This window comes from Gopherus evgoodei, chromosome 7 (assembly GCF_007399415.2).
Source record: "Gopherus evgoodei ecotype Sinaloan lineage chromosome 7, rGopEvg1_v1.p, whole genome shotgun sequence".
NCBI classification, from domain to species: Eukaryota; Metazoa; Chordata; order Testudines; family Testudinidae; genus Gopherus; species Gopherus evgoodei.
The window spans coordinates 51,175,677-51,196,841 of NC_044328.1; the positions used below are offsets into that span (position 1 = coordinate 51,175,677).

Genomic DNA, 21,165 nt, shown 5'->3' on the forward strand with positions numbered 1-21,165 from the left:
TCCCTCTGCATAAAAAACTTGAAAGGGACATCCACTCAGAGTATCTCCTGAGCAGAGACATTTTTGAAATTGCCTTAAATTCTGTAGTTTTTGAATAGGCAGCGGTGTGAACAGAAATGTGTTCATGTAAAAAGGGTTCCCAATATAATGTACATTTAAACAAACCTCATGGGTAGTGTGTCAGACACAGGACAGACAGAGAAGCAAATGAAAATAGGCATTTTTGCTGTTGAAGCAGTAGGGGTCTCTGATGAGGTGTATGAACCCTAAATGGCAACCACCAAAAATAGGTTAATGATAGTGCTATATTTGTAATGAAAGAGGTGCCAGGACTCAAGCAATTTTTTTTTTTACTTTCATAACTGATGAGGCAAGACCAGAGGTGCCAAAACTCCTGGCTCAGCCCTGGCACAAATTAAGCACTGGTTGATGGACAGAGTGTCTACCTCCACTCCAGTGACTAATTGCCTGAGTAGTAACAGCTGGAACGAAAGCCTTCCACCCAGGCAGAAGGAATCAAATGACAGAGAGGCTGAGAAGTACTCTGAGGAAACTTCTCTGCCTGGCAACGAACCACCTAAGGTACAGACCCAGCAACTCCCACCGAGGGTGAAGTGAGATTGCTGGGAACAGCAGCTAAGTGGATTTCTCCCCCTTCACCCTACAAGGTAGGAGAAAGGGTTGGACTATGTAGTCAGGCCCTTAGTTTAGGACAGGGAACTAAAGAATAGCCAACACTGGCCAGAAAACTAGGAGAACAAGGTCTTAAAGGGCCAGAGTACCCTTCTGTTATCCCTGGATAAAGAGGAGGGGGCTTCATTCTGTAAACTCCTCCATGAGTAATCTCACTGAAGTCATTCGGTGGATTTCTAGGGTTGGGCCCTAAAACAGCAGCAAAATAAAATACTTTAGCAGTGGAAACAAACATGTTGCTGGGCTAAGTACATTGATTTTCAGATTTCTAAATTGCTAGCATAATAATGGATAATAAAAAATAATAATGGAGAAGAAAAAATTTACTTGCCCTTTCAAATTTTCAGAACACTGTATCAACATAACTAATCTTTATAACACCCCTGTGTGATAGGAAGGTATTTATACCCCATTTTATATATAACAAAACTGAGGCAGAGACTGGCTGAGTGACTAATTCAAGTCAACAAAGCTAGTTATTGAGAACCTGAGATTAAAACTCAAACCTTCCTAATTCCAGTCCTGGATTTCATTCACGAAACCAAACTTTTCCCCCACCCACTGGCAAGGTGACTGAATCAACAGATTCCATCCCACTTACCTTCACTCACTCTAAAGTAAAGATTTTACTAGTAAATTAATAACAATATTAACATGCCTGAAAAAATCAGTTGCAAATTTGGAAGCTGATCCTACAAATCCTTACTCATATGAACCAAGATTATTTTTGTGAGTCAGGGTTTTCAAGATGGGGCCCATACTAGAAATCTTCCTTGTTATTTGTTTGAATGATCTTGAATCAAATATAAATATTTATAGATAAACATATTGAGCAGTAAGTGTAGGACACACTTGATGTCTGCTGTCTAAATAATGAATGACTAGAAACAGAAGATGGATAACATGTTTGTCCCATTGGTGTCTTTTTGTACACAATCTGCTTTCAGAAAACATTGTACAACAAAGAATTACAGTGCTTTGGGACTGTTTATCATTATTGCTATCCATTTGTTATTACCATCTTTATGCATCAGGGGAATAACTCTTTAAAAAATCAGTATAGAGCATTCCAACCCACCGCCACCACCCCAAGCTTTCAGTTTCCTACAGTTTTTTTTTTCTTTTTACGCAAAATGTTCACATCAGCCAGGCCAGTGCTGACAGGGTGCTCTGTTGGTTTCTGCAGGAGATGGAGAATGCATTGCCAGGATTCTCAGAATGTCAGGGGAAATCAGGAATGTCCACTAATGACTACATCCAGAATGTGGCTTTCAGATGCCAGGAAACAGTTGTGAGACTTCAACCAAGGTAGGCTTTAACTGCAAGAAATGCCAATGTATATGCTGACTGCTGTATAAAATATTCAAGTTCCTGACTCTCATTGGCAGATGTATTCTTTATTTAGAGTCCTAGAGCTGTTTGCAGATAGTAAAGCAGTTGGAAATAACATACTTCTTTAACTTTAAATTTCCAGGCAAGATGAACATCTTTTCCCTCATCCTAATTCAGAACTTTCAATTCCCTGGGGCCAGTTTCAGAAACATCCTGACACTTTTCCCTCCTCCCTTGCCTCACTGATTCTCAGATCTATATTTCTACTGAGAAGACAGGGAATGGCAAGCGCAGGCATAGTTTTCATAATATAATTCACTTAGGGATAAATCAGGCCCTGAATTCAGTGGAATCAGTCAGGTTCCATCAGGGAGGGGTTCCATGCAGTGCACACCCCCTGTTCACCTCAGAGCTCCCTGAGGATTCCCTGGGCCCTACACAAGAGGTATTTTCAGTGCAGGTAACTACACAGATTCATGACCTAACTCACCCATTGAATGGGGCACAGCAGCCTGGGAGCTACTGTAGCCAAAGATCCATAGCAGCTATGAAGCAGCACAGAGGAAGGATTCCTTTCTGTTTCTGCCTCCCCAGTGTCCAATATGTTCATGTAGGTTATGTCACAAGGAGAAGATTTGGCCCTTATTGACAGGATTGAATTCAGTGTTGAAGATTACACTGTGCTGAGCCTGCAGTTCTTGGATCACCACTTTAAAAATCAGTCTGAAACACCAGATCTCTTGCTTAGAAGATGGCTCAACAACATTAAGCTGGGTATAATGGTTCTCTTGGGTGAACGTAAGAGGGACTGTTTTGTATACTTTCTTTAATCACTGTCTCAGGTGGCACCCCGCCTTTAGTACTTTTAGTGCCTGAGTCAGGAGACAGTACCGACCCCAGTCACTCTGAAGTCCCTTGTGCAAACTGTCCATAAAAACACACTGAGTAGTGTCCGTACTGCACATTGCTGGAGAGTACTAGCCAATCTATGCAAGAGGCCAAGTGGCAAGAGGAGTCAAGAAAAGAATCACTTTTTAGAGGGCCTGTAGGAGCAGCTTCCTGCCCCAGAGTGCTGGATGGGTCAGGGGGACAGCTAATGGAAATATATATAGTGCTTTTCCCTTCTCAGGCACTGGTTCAAATTGGGACTAGGTTAGTAGTGACAATTCTAGTCTGATGGCAGTTTGGTGCTTTATGTGAAATAAGTCGATTGACTCCAGTTATGTTTTTTAGTAGGCAACCATCCCAAATGACATTTATTCACACTCTTGGGCGCAGTCTTAACAGAGTGACCGAGGATTTAATTGGCTTTCAAAGTGAACTGCTTTCAGCCTCTACTGCTGGTACCCTCAGTATAAGTTGATGCACAGTAATGTGGGCTAGATCTATTGAGGCTTACACTGGTCTAATACCTGAGGGTGGGGACTAATAAATTCTCCAAGGGACAGTGGTGCAAAAATGCTGCAATCTGTCTTATGTCAGGATGGCCATAGAGGGCTAGCACAGGCTAAAAAGTGAGTGCTGCTGGTCAGTGGGGGTATGTGATCCTGACAGAATCAGTGAGGGTGCTGATGCCAGCAGTACACCTTGGCATAGGCCTGTATCTCAAAGCTATTTAGGTGGCTAACTGCCATTGATTTCAGTGGGTGTTCGATAGCTAAATACATTTGAGGATCTGGGCCACAGTTCCCCTGGCAGGAAGCTGCTGCTTGCCTTCACTGTGCTAGAAGGAGGAAGTAGTAACACCATCTATTCCCCACTGAGGTGAGTTCTTGGGACTTAGCTATCAGTAGAAGGTGTACTTCATAGCTCCCTGCACTATGTTAAGTGAATCTGTCCCCTGGTATCTAATATGTATCAGTTTTGCAAACTCATGTTCCATCTCCCAATTTGAACCAGTTTCTTAAAAGTTAAAAACTACTTATGCATTTTCATTAGCTGCGCCCTGACCCATGTCCTTGGTAGCTAAACAATACTTAGGAAGTTTTTTCTGACTCAGAAGCTTCAATGAACATATCACAAGGCAGCAAGGCTAAGAAAACGACTTGTTATGGTCATTCCTCTTGTTAAAGTTTACTTAAAATACTGAGCACAATGGCATCCCTCATTTCAGAATTCAGATACTTATAGCACAGAGTTTCTCAAACTGGGGTGAGCAGACCCCTGGGCATCCTCGAGGGACCCCAGGGAGTCTATGTGCTGAGATATTCTTCCGCCCTCCTTCAACTCCTTCCTCTCCCACCCAGGTGTGCCTCCAGCACACACAAGAATAGGCTTGCCTGTCCTGGCTCCCCACTGCTCCTGGAAGTGGCGGGCACGTCCCTGTGGCCTGGGCTGGGGCAGGGGTGCAGGAGAGGATGGGGTGCGGCACTTACCTCAGGACACTCCCGAAAGCAACCGGCACATTCCTCTGGCTGTGGCTCCTAGGTGGGGGGACCACTCTGCAGCTCCCATTGGCCAGGAACTGCCAATTATAGTAGAACCCCTATTAATGAATGGTAAGAAAAATATACAGTGTGCCTATTACAATCTTGCTAATGGATTGTACTACATCAAACAGTATTGTACATACATACTGTGCTGTTAATGTCCCTGTAGTCATTGGTGAAATAAATTACTGAAGGTCAGTACACCCATACTCTCAGTATGTGGCATCTCTGTTCATTGCTTAAGCACATACACACATACCTTGTTGATCAAGAGCTAAAAATAATGGTTCATTGAACCAGTCATTCATAACATGAGGGTTCTACTGTTTAAGATCCTGTTTTCAATTGTTTAAAACTTTGAAAAATTTGAAGCATCTGAGCTGAAATATTCCATGGTGAATGGTTGTCTCAGGCCAAAAAAAAAAAAAAAAAAAAAAGGTTGTGGGTTTTTGTTTATTTGTTTTTAACTTACAGCGAAATTGGTTCAGCTATTTCTGAGAATGAGGCTAAAGGAAAATATATTGTATTTGCCAATGTTAAAAAATTCTTAACATCTGTTTTGTTGAGAAGCTCTACAGTATTTCCAGCTCTTGCAGTTTACTGCAAGTCTTGTGATTTTTCTTAATGTCTCAGATCCTGGAGTCAATCGATTACATCAGGGATTGTCTTTTATTCTGTGTTTGTGCAGAGCCTCACACAATTTGGTCAAAGTGCATGACAAGAGCTCCAAGGCACTATGTTAGTACAAATAAATAATAATAAAAAGAACCCCAACTTTCATAGTAGTAGTAGTATTTTTAAATCTCATATTTTTAAAACTAGTCTCATGATTGTTTAGGACCTGACACATTATTTTTTGGATACTCAGGGTTGGCAATACTAGCTATAGCATGTCCATGCTTTGGAGCAGGGTTTTGAGATTTGGCAGGTGGGTCACCCTGGAGTCAGAGAGTTGCCTTTTGTTGTCCCTATGAAAATCCATCCAACTTCGCTGAATTATAAATCTCTGAAAATCACTGTTTGTACATGTACAATAAAGATTTGTTAGAGGCAGGTAACAAAATTCTCTGAATATGCTGTTCCCACTGAGCATGCTCCATCCTTTCAGAGCTCACAGAGTATAATCTAGCCAAGGGCTGAATAGGACTTTTCCCATAATTGCTCATTCTGGTAGCGAGGTCCACTGTGGTACTGGGCACCAGAACTAGGAGTAGGGATACTCTCTCTCCTGTTCTCTCAGTACTCCCTATGCTGGGACCCAGGCAGTTTGGAGGAGGAAGCTGCCTGACTGAAATGCAACAGGGTGAGGAGTGAGGTGGGGTGATGGGGAGAAGGACAAGTATGGGGAAGAATCAGAAGGGGAATGGGACAGGAGCAGAGAGGGATATGGCCCTGCAGGAGGAAATAGGAGTATGGCATATGCATTATGATTTGGTCTTTGATTGCATGGTCACATACTATTTTCCCCAGGTCAATGGGATTGGGCAAACCTCAACATTTTTAATGGAATTCAGTTCAGCTACCCCTCATAAAGGCCTCCCCTTCAACTCTTTCTACCTGATCCGTATTAAACCTCACTCACTCTTTGAAACTACTGTTCCCCAACAGCCCTCTTAACTGTGTTGATCCTGTTGCAAGTTCTCAGAAGGGCTTCAGTCTCTGTTGTGCTTTAGATGGTTTCTCTATTCCAGTTGCATATGCTTTGGGACTTCTTTGGTTAAAGCACCTATGAATGCATTTTGCACAAATGATCAGAGAAATTAATCCAGATAATACAATAAGGCTTTAAGGACTCTGCTTTCCTGGTACTTTCCCTACCACTAATTGCTTCTTCAGTAAATTGCTCAGTGGAACAACTTCCTCCTCCTCCTTCCTGTTACTTTCAAGGCCTTCTTCTGAGGTCTGTCACTGGCATTCTCCACTTCTTCCTCTCGATGCTGTCCTTTGACATCCATATCTGTTTGTAAAGCTTTAACCAATATCCTTACATTGATAACTCCTAGATCTGCCTCTCCAGTTGTGACCACTCTCCCTCTTTTATGACTTGGATCACTGTTATCTCCTCTCCAGAGCTTAATTCCTTGCTATGTCTATGCTTGTTTCCTTTCCTTCTCCTCATCCTCTACTCTTAGCCCAAGCGTCTCACGTCTATATTCCTTTTCTGTCTTTCTCTTACCTGCTTTTATTCCTTCTTTCATGCAGTTGTCTATGCCTGGTAATCCCCTTTCTTCACCTGTCTATATGGTTGCCAATTTTCTACTTGCACAAAACCAAACACCCTTGCCCCCCCTCCAAGGCCCCACCCCTTTCACTTCATCCCGCCTCCCTCTGTTGCTCACTCTCCTCACCCTCATTCACTCACTCATTTTCACTGGGCTGAGGCAGGGGGTTGGGGTGCAGGAGAGGGTGAGGGCACCGACTCGGGGTTTGGGCTCTGTGGTGGGGCTGGGGATGAGGGGTTTGGGGTGCAGGTGGGGGCTCCACGCTGGGGGGAGGAGCCAAGGGGTTTGAAGCATGGGAGGGAGCTCCAGGCTGAGGCACGGAGTTGGGGTGTGGAAGGTGTTCTGGGACTCTGAGCTGGGAATGTGGGTTCTGGGATAGGGCCAGAAATGAGGGGTTCAGTGTATGAGAGGGGGCTCCAGGATGGATCAGGGGGTTGGAATGCGAGGAGTGTGTGACAGGGCTCCAGCTGGGAGTTCAGGCTTTGGGGTGGGGCTCAGGCTGAGAGGTTTGGGGTGCAGGAGGGTGTTCTGGTCTGGGATCAAGGGGTTCAGAGGGCGGGAAGGGGATCAGGGCTATGGGAGAGGGTCAGGGGTGTAGGCTCCAGGCAGCGCTTACCTCAGGCAGCTCCCGGAAGCAGCAGCATGTCCTCCATCCAGCTCCTACATGGAGGCATGGCCAGGCAGCTCTGTGCACTGCACTGTCTGCAGGTGCCACCCACGCAGCTCCCACTGGCAATGGTTCTCGGCCAATGGGAGCTACGGAGCTGGCGCCTGGGGTGGGGGCAGCGTGCAGAGCCCCCTGGCTTCCCCTGCGCATAGGAGCCCGATGGAGAACATAACACTGCTTCTGGGAGCCGTGGAGAGCCCACAGAAGGCAGGGAGCCTGCCTTAGCGCTGCTGTGCCGTCGACCAGACTTTTAACAGCCTAGTTAGCGGTGCTGACCAGAGTTCCCAGGATCCCTTTTTGACCAGGCATTCCAGTAGAAAACTGGACACCTGGCAACCCCACCTGTCTACTGTCCTCCACTCAATCCTTTCTCAAAAACCATTTTTTATATAAAGCTATGTAAACATTGTGATATGTGCACTTATCCAAATGACTCCATGATCTTATTGCCTTTATGCTCATCCTTCCTCCACTACCCGCACTCCCCAGTGTTTGTTGTCTCTTAATGTTTGCATTAAATTAATCCTTGATCGTGTAATAGGACTCACCCAGGAGGACACTTACACTTGCATGTTCACAGTTGCAAGACCATGAGCCTTAGTTTATAAACTCTTTGGGGGAAGGACTAGTGGTGAGATCTGTGCTGCACCTCTGAGCAACCCTAGGAGGTGGCTTTTAGCCACTTTTGCAGCTCTGCAACCATGGACTGCTCAAGGAGCTGGAGAGGCCTGCAGTATAATTTAGATAGCCCTGGGGTCCTGTCCAAGCTACAGCAGCCTCCCCTGACTCTCCTGCAGTGCTGCCTAGAATCACCACAGCACTGCACTGTGTGGTCCCAGCCTGATATACCCCTTCCTCCCCCAGTCCCACCCCCAGCACACCCACGGTGGTAGGGCTTCTGAGAGGGTCCTCAGAGAAGGCAGCCTTATGCCTGTTTTCTTTAGCTCCTACTGGGAAATCCTCCTCAGCAAGTCCTGGGGCTTTGAGGGCCCCTCTACACTGCTCTGACTCTTTTAGGAAATGTAAAGGGGCCAGAGCAGGGGTGAGACTCTCACTCTGAGTCTTCATCTGTTTTGTTAAGCAGAATGCATCTCTATGATGTTATATATGGTCACATAGCACAAGCAGGCTTAAAAACAATGACACTACCCAACATAATGCTATAAACAAGTCATGGTAAGGAACAATGGTCTGACCTGACAATTGACTGATGTTATAGCCATAATAGCATCGTGAGTCAGGGAAAATATTGTTGGATTCTATTTCATTGCTTTGAGGGAATCAATTATAAATTACATTGTGGTTCTCTAAAATCCACTGCTGTGGATTAGATTGTCAGAGACAAAATTGCTGGAGTTAAATTTCCTTTTTTGAGTCTTTGTTTTAGGACATTCATTTATCTATGGGTAGAGGAAGAGGCAATTCTAAGTGTCTGCAGATAGGTTGGGTGTTTGATGGAGGTATAATCCCTGCTCATCTGAAGATACCTGGTGCTTTCTGCTTGCAGTATTTTCATCATTAGTAGAAAAGAGGTGTAATACTTTTGCTAGTGCAGGGTTGTCAACCTAAACAATCTGACTAAAAGTGTAAAAAACTGACATCAAATTTATAAATAACTAATTAAAACACATTGCAAACTCTGCCTCATAAAAATGAGCTGCATGTAATAAACACCAAACTAGGAGATATCCCCTTTCCAGCATTATTTACTCATTCTTTAGTCAAAATTCAAGAGGATTTCTGCCAGAGTGGAGAATGTTATCCATATGGTTCACAGTCATGCTGGAAGGGCATAATGAGTAGGTTCCTGCAGGGATCAGTTCAGGGTCTGATTCTGTTCAATATCTTTATCAATGATTTAGATAATGGCATAGGGAGTACACTTACAAAGTTTGTGGACAATACCAAGCTTGAAGGGGTTGCAAGTACTTTGAAGGATAGGGTTAAAATTCAAAATGATCTGGAAGACTGAAGAAATGGTTTGAAGTAAATAGGATGAAATTCAATAAGGACAAGTGCAAAGTACTCCACTTAGGAAGGAACAATCATTTGCACGCATACAAAATAGGAAATGACTGCCTAGGAAGGAGCACTGTGGAAAGGGATCAGAATGGACCACAGGCTAAATATGAGTCAACAGTGTAATGCTGTTGCAAAAAAAAGCAAACATCCTTCTGGGATGTATTAGCAGGAGTCTTGTAAGCAAGACATGAGAAGTAATTCTTCTGCTCTACTCTGCACTGATTAGGCCTCAACTGGAATATTGTGTCCAGTTCTGGGCACCACATTTCAGGAAGGATGTGGACAAATTGGAGAGAGTCCAGAGAAGAGAAACAAAAATGGTTAAAGTTTTAGAAAACATGACCTATGAGGGAAGATTGAAAAAATTGGGTTTGTTTAGTCTGGAGAAGAGAAGACTGAGAAGGGACATGACAACAGTTTTCAAGTATGTAAAAGGTTGTTAAAAGGAGGAGGAAGAAAAAATTGTTTTTCTTAACCTCTGAGGATAGGGCAAGAAGCAATAGGCTTAAACTGCAGCAAGAGAGGTTTAGGCTGGACATTAGGAAAAACTTCCTAACTGTCAGGATGGTTAAGCTCTGGAATAAATTGTCTAGGAAGGGTGTGGAATCTCCATCATGGAAAATGTTTAAGAGCAGGTTAGACAACTACCTATCAGGGATGGTCTAGATAATACTTAGTTCTGCCATGAGTGCAGGGGACTGGATTAAATGACCCCTCGAGGTCCTTTCCAGTTCTATGATTCTATGTTGAACGGGATCATAAGCAAGTGAGACTTATGTGGCAGCTGTGCCAATATTCATTCAGTGCACAGACAGATAATGAAGTCCCACTCAATTACCAAAGATGTTGAAGATAACACAAACCATGCATAACCTCTGAAGATATAAAGAAGAGTAAAGTGTACGTGATTAAGGCTACCAAGCAGACCAGGGATCTCCAACTAGCTAAACAATCTTACTGTTCACTTGTTAGTTCACCAACTTGTTAGCTCACCATTCTGGGCCTGATTCACCGCTACATTTCTTCGAGTTCTGCACTAGTGTAACTCCAAGTCACTCCCATTGTCCATCAGTATTAAAATGTACAAGAGCATTTGTTTTAGGTTTATCATTTGCACTATTTCCAAGTGCACAGAGATTCCAGCCCAACGCTCACTTTTTAAATGAACAACAGACAGCATCTGATTTTAATAATTTCCAACTCGTTTTTGCCAGGCTATTGGTAAAAAGAATGAATGCTTAGATAAAGTGAAACTTCACAGGCTGTCCATCTGTTGAATCAAGAGATTTTCCTGTCATCTGCAGCACGGGCATGGAACCTCAGACTGAGGCCACCCCTTTACTTGCCATTGCTGGGAGGCCATTGGACAGGCTGCTGTGCAGAAACCTTGGTGCTTTCATTCTCCTTGTTTACAAGCACAGTATGACACAAGAGTTGATGATGTCTTGTGCTGTCTAGTATGGCTGTGCCACTAACTGTTCCTTTTGTTTGATGAGTTTCTTCTTTATGTTGTATCAATTATTTTCATTTTGAGTGGAGTTAAAAAGTCTAAACAGTTCTGAATTGTGTTTTTTCTTACATATACTACTAGTCAGTGGGTTGCCGATGCTCAACACCTCTCAGAAATAGTCCATTTTTATTTAGATGCCTAAATATGGATTAAAGAACCACCAGATTTGAAAGTTTGGACTTAGTCCCTGCTCAGTAGAGAAATCTAAATTCATCATGATACAACAAGTGAGGTTCATATACAGATAAGCAGTAGGGGGAATAGGAGAGGGATGATGGGGTGACAATAAGATCACCTGTTAGACCATGTACACATCTTGATGGAGTCTGTTCCTTTACTGGTCCTTTCCTCCCACTCATTTCTCATAGGCAAGACAGCAGAGGGTGAGTTTTAGGCAGGATTTGAATGCAGCAAGAGAGGTGGTCTGGTGAACAGGTTTGAAGAGGGCATTCTAAATTAGAGCTTTGAGAAATTACTAGGGTGATGACCAAGTACTGTCCTGCTGCAGCCTTTGCATATCTGCTCAGTCTTTGAACCTGTCTGTCAAGCATATTTCATGAGCATTAAAGTCACTTTAAAATATTAAACACCAACTACCTTGAGGAAACTGGTGCACTCCCATTAAAATTGAGTTTCTAATACTATTGTTAGTAATTACACTGAATACTATTCAACCAGCCACAGATAATTGGATTTGGATTACTGGACAGTGCAATCTGTATCTTTGGGAGATAAAATGTATAAACCCTCCCTAGCAGTAAACATTGGGATTAGGGGATTACCTCTTTTTAACAAAAAGGATGGGAAAGCTGTTGTGTGAGCACTGATGTACAATCCCAAAAAATGTGCTCTTAAAAATATTCTTCACATTTTAAATGTGATTGGCAATATTTTAAAAAACAGAGAGCAATTTTAGAGTTATGTGCTGCATTACTCAAAAATGAGATGGTAGTCTGTCCTTCCTTTATTACACCCTCTTTTTCAAGCTAAATAATATTTCACTCTTTACGGATCTATGGTTCTTCTTATCCTAAAGAATGGGGAAAAAACCCTGGGAAAATTCCAGGCTTGCCATGTATTTAAAAGATGTGACTTAATCAAGCAGTTTGGGGCTGTAGCTTGTAGATCATTACCACTTTGACCATGAAATGTTTCCTCTCCAGCCAAAGATGTCTCTCTTCTCAGAAGGCAGTGGGTGTGTAACGATGGGTAGAATGTGAATAGGGTCTACATATGCCACTGCAGTTTATAAAGTAGCCACTGCTATGCTGGATGGGCTGCTTGCACACTAGAAATGTACATAAGCAAGCTGTTTTAGGGAACACACAAAGACTAATCTGAAGCTGCAGTGGGCCCTTGAAGAAGTAGTATCAAGTATAATATTTGAATGCAAATGAAGGGATATGGACAAATTGGAGAGAGTCCAGTGGAGGGCAACGAAAATGATCAGGAGCTGGGGCACAAGACTTACGAGGAGAGGCTGAGGGAACTGGGCTTGTTCAATCTACAGAAGAGAAGAATGAGGGGAGATTTGATAGCAGCCTTCAACTACCTGAAGGGGCGTTCCAAAGAGGATGGAGATTAGCTGTTCAGTAGTGGCAGATGATTGAACAAGGAGCAATGGTCTCAAGTTGAAGTGGAGGATGTCTAGGTTGGATATTAGGAAACACTATTTCACTAGGAGGGTGGTGAAGCACTGGAATGGGTTAGCTAGGGAGGTAATGGAATCTCCATCTTTAGAGGTTTTTAAGGCCTTGCTTGACAAAGCCCTGGCTGGGATGATTTAGTGGGTGTTGGTCCTGTTTTGAGCAGGGGATTGGACTAGATGACCTTCTGAGGTCTCTTCCAACCCTAATATTCTATGTTTCTATGTATTTTTTTAATCCATCAATCCAGAGAATTTGCTTCATTAGTCCTTATGCAATTTTTCAAATATCTGCAGTGTTTACAGCATCTACAATTAAAAGTTTTATTTTATTTCAAAATATGACATTAAGAATAACTTCATGCATGATCTGTAATTCACCTCTTCTGACCTTGTTCATAAACAACTGCTCAGAGCTGTTAAAAATTGACTCCACCCTGCCACTGGTAGGAGCTGTATTTATTTTGATGTGTTTATCCTTTTTTTTTGGTCATGTCCACAAACTTTGAAGATATTCCATATGGGCCTTATGTCATCTACATCACAGTAAGCCAGGAGTATCTCTGCTGAAATCAGTGGAGTTACACTCCTATGAAGTGTAAGTGAGATCACCAATCAAGCTCTTCAAATATTTACTCCGTCTCTTTATAAAATATGAAAAGTAGCAATAACACAGAAAATTACATTTTTCTTATTTTTCATGGCCTAGATTACATGGAAGGCAGAGTTGTCTGGAATTATTTAAAATTTCTGTTAGAGCTTAAAGCAATTTTAATGTATGAGCTCAGGTGGAAAAAAAGGGTTTCATCCTGCTGCTTTTGAGGATAGTGGTTGCTTTGTAACTGATTTTAAATGAGAGCAGAAACAGGCCCTAAGTTATGAGATTACATGTACTCTGTTGCCAGGTTACCATCAGTCAATTTGCGTTTACCTAGCAGAGCTATTAAGCTTAATTGTTAAAAAGGACTATGGGGTGTTTTTAGCTCAACATGCACATGTAACTACCATTAACGTAAATGGTCTTCACAGAGTGGAAAAAATATTTTGCTGGCCAGGGTAACTTCAGGAAACATCTAGTGTGTGTGAAGAACACAGCTGTGAGAGAGTATTAACTCCAATATTATTTTGTACAATACAAATAGTGGAATGCAAGACAGTCACACACCTAAAATGCAGACAATAATACCAACTGAGACCAACAGATGATGCTTTAAGAGTGTTATAAAGTTCTCCCTCCCCCCATGCACCATTGCTCCTTAGACTACACGTACTAATGTTTTATCCAGTCTAGTTCTAAAAGTCCCAAGCATTGGGGTTTCTCCACTTTCCTTGGGAGAGTATTCCCTAGCCAAATATGTCTCACCATCAGGATACTTTACCTGTTATTCAGCCTACATTTTCCTATTCTTTGTTTCATCTCATTATGCATAGTTATATCCATAGATACTGTATCATACTAAATAATTCTTCCTCTTCGGTACTTACTCCTTGACAGCTGCCCTTCACGCAGTTATTGATCTTGGCCAGGCCTATAGACTGTTTGGAAATGATGCTGTTTTCACTTAACGTGAAGGTGGTTTAGAGCTGTATGTTGTGGGACAGCATGAACTGCAGTTCAGCAGTCTCTCCTACCAGCTTCCCATAGAAGTTGAACAGGATGAAGGAGAGGATGGAGCCCTGAGAACTTCCATAGCTGAAGGGTCGTGAAGCTCTCTGGGTATGTCTACGCTGCAATTTGACACTCGCAGCTGGCCTGTGCCAGCTGATTCGGGCTCACAGGGCTTAGACTAAGAGGCTGTTTAATTGTGGTGTAGGTGTTCCAGCTTGGGCTTCAGCGTGGGCTCTGTGACCCTCCCACATCATTGGATCCTAGAGCCCAAACTGCAGCCCAAGCCCGAACATCTACACTGCAATTAAACAGCCCCTTAACTTGAGCCCCATGAGCCCAAGTCAGCTGGCATGGGCCAGCTGCAGGTTTTTAATTGCAGTGTAGACATACCCTCTGAGTGCAGTCAATTTCAGGGATTACTGAAGTGCTTAAAATTAAGCACAGCCATAAATGTTTGCAGGATCAGGGCCTGATTCTGTCATTCTTTAAAAAAGAAATAATAATTAGAGCCTTCAATTAATCACAGTTAACTCATGTGATTAACTCAAAAAAATTAATCACGATTAATCACAGTTTTAATTGCACTGTTAAATATTTTTGATGTTTTTCTACATTTTAATATATATTGTATTCTGTGATGTAATTGAAATCAAAGTGTATATTATTCTTGATTACAAATATTTGCACTGTGAAAGATAAACAAAAGAAATAGTATTTTTCAATTTACCTCATACAAGTACTCTAGTGAATCTTTGTCCTGAAAGTGCAACTTACAAATGTAGTTTTTTTGTTACATAATGCCACTCAAAACCAAAACAATGTAAAACTTCAGAGTCTACAAGTCCACTCAGTCCTACTTCTTGTTAAGCCAATCGCTAAGACAAACTAGTTTGTTTACATTTACATGAGATAATGCTGCCCTCTTCTTATTTACAGTGTCACCAGAATGTGAGAATAGGCATTTGCATGGCACTTTTGTAGCCAGAGTCACAAGATATTTACATGCCAGATATGCTAAACATTCGTATGCCCCTTCATGCTTTGGCCACCATTCCAGAGGACATGTTTCCATTCTGATGACGCTCGTTAAAAAAAATGTTTTACCCACATTCTGCCATAAATTTCAGATTATAGCAGTCACGGATGACGACCCAGCACGTGTTGTTCATTTTAAGAACACTTTCACTGCAGATTTCACAAAACGCAAAGAAGGTACCCATGTGAGATTTCGAAAGATAGCTACAGCACTCAACCCAAGGTTTAAGAATCTGAAGCATCTTCCAAAATCTGAGAGGGACGAGGTGTGGAGCACGCTTCCAAAAGTCTTAAAAGAGCAACACTCTGATGAGGAAACTACAGAACCCAAACCACCACCACCAAAAGAAAAAAAATAAAATCAACCTTCTGCTAGTGGCATTTGACTCAGATAATGAAAATGAACACTGCTTTGGATTGTTATTGAGCAGAACTCATCATCAGCATGGATGCAAGTTCCTTGCAATGGTGGTTGAACCTTGAAGGGACATATGAATCTTTAGTGCATCTGGCATGTAAATATCTTGTGATGCTGGCTACAACAGTGCCATGAGAATGCCTGTTCTCATTTTCAGGTGACATTGTAAACAAGAAGCGGGCAGCATTATTTCCTGCAAATGTAAACAGACTTGTTTGAGCAATTGGCTGAACAAGAAGTAAAACTGTGTGGACTTGCAGGCTCTAAAGCTTTGCATTGTTTTGTTTTTGAATGCAGTTATTTTTTGTCCATAATTCTACATTTGTAAGTTCAATTTTCATAATAAGGAGATTGCACTACAGTACTTATATTAGGTGATTTGAAAAATACTATTTCTTTTGTTTTTTACAGTGCAAGTACTTGAAATAAAAAATGAATATAAAGTGAGCAGTGTACACTTTGTATTCTGTGTTGTAATTGAAATCAATATATTTGAAACTGTAGAAAACATCCAAAATATTGAAATAAATAGTATTCTATTATTGTTTAACAGTGTGATTTAATCACACAATTAATTGCAAGTAATTTTTTTAATTGCTTGACAGCCCTAATAATAAGCAAGTTAATCTGGAAAGATTTATCTTTTATGGCTCTGATCCAGCAAAATACTTAAATGTTGGCCTAACTTTAAGCATGTGAGTAGTCCCATTGAAAAAAAGAAGGCTAATCATGTTTAAAGTTAAGCATATCCATAAGTGGTTTGCTGCCTGCTGCTCGTGGTTTGCTGCCTGCTGCTCATGGTTTGGTACCAGACAGGGTCCCTATTGTGCACCCATTCTTTGAAGGAATGATCCCAGATCTTTAGAGTTTTTTGGGTTTTATTTTTTTCCTCTCAATTAGTAACTGTGATAGTTTTTAGGACTGCATTTGTGGTATAAATACATCAAAAGTGATTCCAAATAAAATCACTATTACTCTGAACAGTATTTCCCTTCATTGTGTGTTTAAATGAGTTTGATTTCATAGAATATTGGGTTGGAAGGGACCTCAGGAGGTCATCTAGTCCAACCCCCTGCTCAAAGCAGGACCAATCCCCAGACAGATTTTTTTCCCCAGATCCACAAATGGCTACCTCAAGGATTGAATTCACAACCCTGGGTTTAAGAGGCCAATGCTCAAACCACTGAGCTATCCCTCCCTCCAAGTGATACATAATCCTGAGGTAAATTTCATAGGAAATTTTATTTCTTTTCAATACAATATTGTATGATCTTATCACAGAAACAACAGCATAACTGCTATAATGTACATTCAAATCTAAAGTCTGAAATATTTACAATAGAGAAAATGCAGTGTTCAATGGAATTTTTCTGTTTTTCTATTATAGAATAGATCAGTGCGCATTTCTTTCACCAAAGGAACCTACTGAACAACTGCAGAATTTAAATGAGGTAAGTTTAACCAAAACTTTAATTGCAGAAATGCAGAGTTGGTAAACTCACACTATATTTGACATTTAACATAAAACCCTTGCTCCTGGAATCATGTGATCACATAAGAATTTTAGCTTTCATTTTTTTAAAAAGTAAGTTTCTAGCTTTCATGTTGGCAGAGAAACATTTGAAAATGTCACCAAAGGGAGTACCCTAAGGACTCAAAAACCAGAAGGCAAATAAAAAGAACCCCATTTTTTTCAAAATTACATGATTTTAAGCCAATCTTATGATTTCTAGTGTCTGAATTATGATTTCTAAGTGATTGGTGTTAGCAATACTGAGAGAGATCTTAAGTTGCTATAGTTTTCTTTGGTCTCACATCACAACTGAAATGCATTGGAACAGCACTTCCATTTTATTTAAAAAGTAAGGCTATATTAAAACCTGAAGAAATAGCTGTGGGAGGGGACAAAGTAGTCAGGAAATGCCACAAAGCAAGATGAAAAAAGATTGATGCATCAAGTGCATTTATCCAGCTATCAGAGGAGCAGATTGTGGGAGAGAAAAGGAAGAAATGAAAACAAAAGGAATTGCACATATTTGTGACTGCTGAAATAATAGTTAGTTTTAACATGGATGTCAAAGAATACAACACAGAGAAGCTGTTGTGTGACAGCTAGCTCATACTGTGTATCATACAATGGGCAGTCTTATGCCAAACTCAAACAATTGAGTCAACATATTGGAAGCCAAAATACAACTGTGCAATTGGCCTAGGAAATGGGTAACCTAACAATGCAGCTTCACAAATGAAGGAGAGCTCATCCTAGTGTAAAGGCCTGTTACACTCTGCAAAGTTCTGAACAAGAGACTATATTTTATAAGGAGGTGTAGAATAAGGCAACAAAGACACAAAATGGGGAGGAAGATGAGGGAAGGGGGTCACTGTCAGGCCATGAAAGAAGATTGTTACCACAATGAACCAGAGAACATCCATGCCTATTAATAGGGTCTTGACACGTGTTAATAGAAAACCACAATCTGTCCTCTTAGGGGAATTCACATGTAATCAGTTCATTACTCTGAGTTCTTTTCTGTGTGCTGATGTCACCATAGCTCAGATCAATATTAAAAATTATAATATAAATAAGAAGACACCATCCATGTCCAACCATAGGAAGAGAGGCATGTGGAAATGTCATGTGGTAGTCTGGTGCCAGGATGTAAAGCGCATGAGAAATATACCTCAATAAATTGTTAGTTCTTCTGACCGCTCAGCTGCAGAAACCAGTGAAACTTCCACAATTAAAATAACAGAACTTAAAATCCATGCAGAACATACCTCAAATGTTCTGATAAACATGCAGTAAAGATAATAAATAAAAACAATTAAAATATACTGTTAATATGGTTCATGTTTATTAGTAATAATAGAGGGATGGGCCAGGGTAACATAATCAGAGTAAAATTAAATTAGACTTTTCTAAAATATATTTCAGGGCTAATGCAAACCCGAGTGGGCATGTGTCATACCAAGGTAAATTCATTCCTTGGGTCACTGAAAGCATTGTGCCTCCTCACAGCTCACCCATGGCATTATAGAAGCACAGTGCAGATCTTTATGTATCTTATTACTTCTGGTTTGTTCCACATAAAGGAAATTCTGCACTTAAAATGTCATAAGCCTTAAGACACACAAACTGCCAAAACAGATACTGCAGCTCTCTATTGTTCTTTGCTGGGAATATGTATTGAAAACATTCTAGTTTATTTTTAGCTGGAACTGTGATTTCAGATTAATAAAGGGTGGGGGAGGTTATAGTGTTCTAATGCCATTTTTAATTTTCTTGCAGTACAGAAATCAAGTTAATATTAATGCAGTTGTTTTCTATATTAATTACTATAAAGGATTTTTCAAGGTTGAAAGAGTGGCTTATCAAGCTTTTTGCCCCAGACAATTTTACAAATCTGAAAAGTCCATCAGAAATTAAACACAAATCTGCTATTTAAAAATAATCCACATGCAAGGGAAACCCCTACCTCCCCCACAGGCTGTATACTTGGGGAGGGACAGAGCATGGCCTTTGGGGGATTATGGGGCTAATCAGTATTTGACAGGGAGGCCTGAGACACCCCTGTCCAGAGAATACCAGTTGGAGATTTTGTTATTTTCCATTCTCCCCATTTGCTTTCTAAACCAAGAAAGGACAGACCAGATGAAGGGTTCATGCTCTGTCCCAGCATTTTCAACCTCTCTTCTCTTTTTCCTGTGTCTTTTCCCGCAACTTTACATTTGACTGACTGGCTGCTTTGTGGCTCTGGAGCTGTCTGGGTATCCAGTAACAATGAGGTTCACAGGGCTTCAGACTAACTTAATAGTAATGGTGAATATTAGGGCGGTTAGTAGATCTCGCTCTTCAAAAAACAATACTTCTCTACTTTATTTTCCCAGGTACATAGGGCAGGGGTCCAGAGACATAGGTGGTTTCTCTGGTCTTCCATGACTACTACGTGTGTGAATGGGCCAAGTTGTGTTGTGATGGTGGTGTTTTTTCAGTTCTGTGCTTGTTCTTAGTATTCCGAGACTCCATTCTAGATGCAAGTGATCTTCTCTGTGAAATATAATTCCTCACAGTGAGAATTTCTGTAGCTTATAAAAACATTTATGGTCCAGTTCTCAGGGGAGTGTGGCTTTGTGATCTCTGTGGCAGAGGAGAAGAGAAGCAGGCTGTCTTTGCCTCCTTCACAACAGGGTTTGAGGCTGTGTGTAGTTTAAGGGGTTAATGCTGATCCATCAAATCCTTTATGGTTTGGGATGTTTGTCCCAGATGCAGCCTGTCTTCCATTGTCCAACCCAGCTGTTTGGATCATCAGGGATGGTTAAGTTGACAGTTCGTACATCTGTTCAACCGGATGTTGGGGGAAGGATATTCTCAATGAGGGGCTATTGAATTTGCTTTTCAAAGGCATGGAGAAGAACTGAACCTGAGTTTGCTGAACTAGGCCATAGTACGTAGTATTTTCACAGACCTTTCCTGAACTGGCAGTTTGAAAGAAACATTAATGGAGTGTTTGGCGGTGGTAGGATTTTTTGGAGTAGGGAAAGTCAAGGGTGATTTATTTTTTAATTGGCATTTTAACTAAAGAATATATAGAAGAGTTTTGGTAGTTTGTACATGAAGCTAGAGGCTTTAAGCACATTTTCAGAAATGGGGGAATAGGGGAAACTAAGATGTAAATAAACGTCATACTAGGATAAAGTCACTTTTGTGTGACTGTAGACCTTCTGCAACCTCACAGTTCCTCCATACCATGATGTAATCAGAGTGCAGATCTCGTTGTGTTTGATCATTGTCAGTAGGTTCCACATAGAAAGGCAATTACTACCTAGAAATGCCATCATGTATCATTTCTATTTTCTGTCACCTTAATACATTCTGAAAATTTCCTCGTTTTTTTTAAAGTTATGAACTGTAATAATCTATTTTCAGATTAATACAAGTAGTCAAGAATTTTTTCTTTGATCTGGGTTAATGAAGCTTTTACTTTTTTCCTGTAACACTGAAATGGAATTAATTGGTGCTCACCCCATTCTTTTGAATCGTTAATTGCTTTGAAAGGATGCTAAAGGCTGAATAAACTGTGCCTTACAGAGGATATTAATTACTCCTTTCTCAAACTTGTAAAACACAAACTCTTATTAAGGTGACCATACAGTGAGCTTTCCAAAATATGTTTAAAGTAAAGATCTATATTCATGCACATTTTCTCATAAATATTCTTATTCTGACTTTAAGAAAGTTTAAAAATGCATAATTTTAAATGTTACCATGTCTTCTTTCAAGGAAGCTTATGTTAGAAATTCATGTCAAACTATATGGAGCCAGATTCTTATTTCATTGACATCAGAGTAAATCAGGAATAGTTGCACTGAAATCTGTGGTGTTGGACTAGTATAGAACTGTATGAGGTCAGAATCAGGTCCCAAGTATTAGAAGCTAGAGCCTCAGCTGGGGTAAATCTGTGTAGCTTACTTGTCTTAAAAGGAGGTGACTGTCAGTTTATAATCTTACCAAAACACTGTTAAGGTTGGGGAGCACACTTTTTGATTTAACTTTTCTTTATAGCTGTATAAAACTACATCTAA

The 21,165-nt window shown here is 40.9% G+C and overlaps 1 protein-coding gene across 9 annotated transcripts in view; it reads left to right on the plus strand.

Annotated features, from left to right (window-relative positions):
* FAM13C (family with sequence similarity 13 member C) overlaps window positions 1-21,165 on the plus strand; it is a 243,760-nt gene that overhangs the window by 162,853 nt on the left and 59,742 nt on the right. For all 9 annotated transcript variants that reach the window (XM_030569828.1, XM_030569822.1, XM_030569823.1 and 6 more), the window contains 2 exons: window positions 1,880-2,001; window positions 16,970-17,033. In XM_030569828.1, coding sequence (XP_030425688.1) covers window positions 1,880-2,001; window positions 16,970-17,033 — 186 coding nt within the window. The remainder of the gene's footprint in view (window positions 1-1,879; window positions 2,002-16,969; window positions 17,034-21,165) is intronic.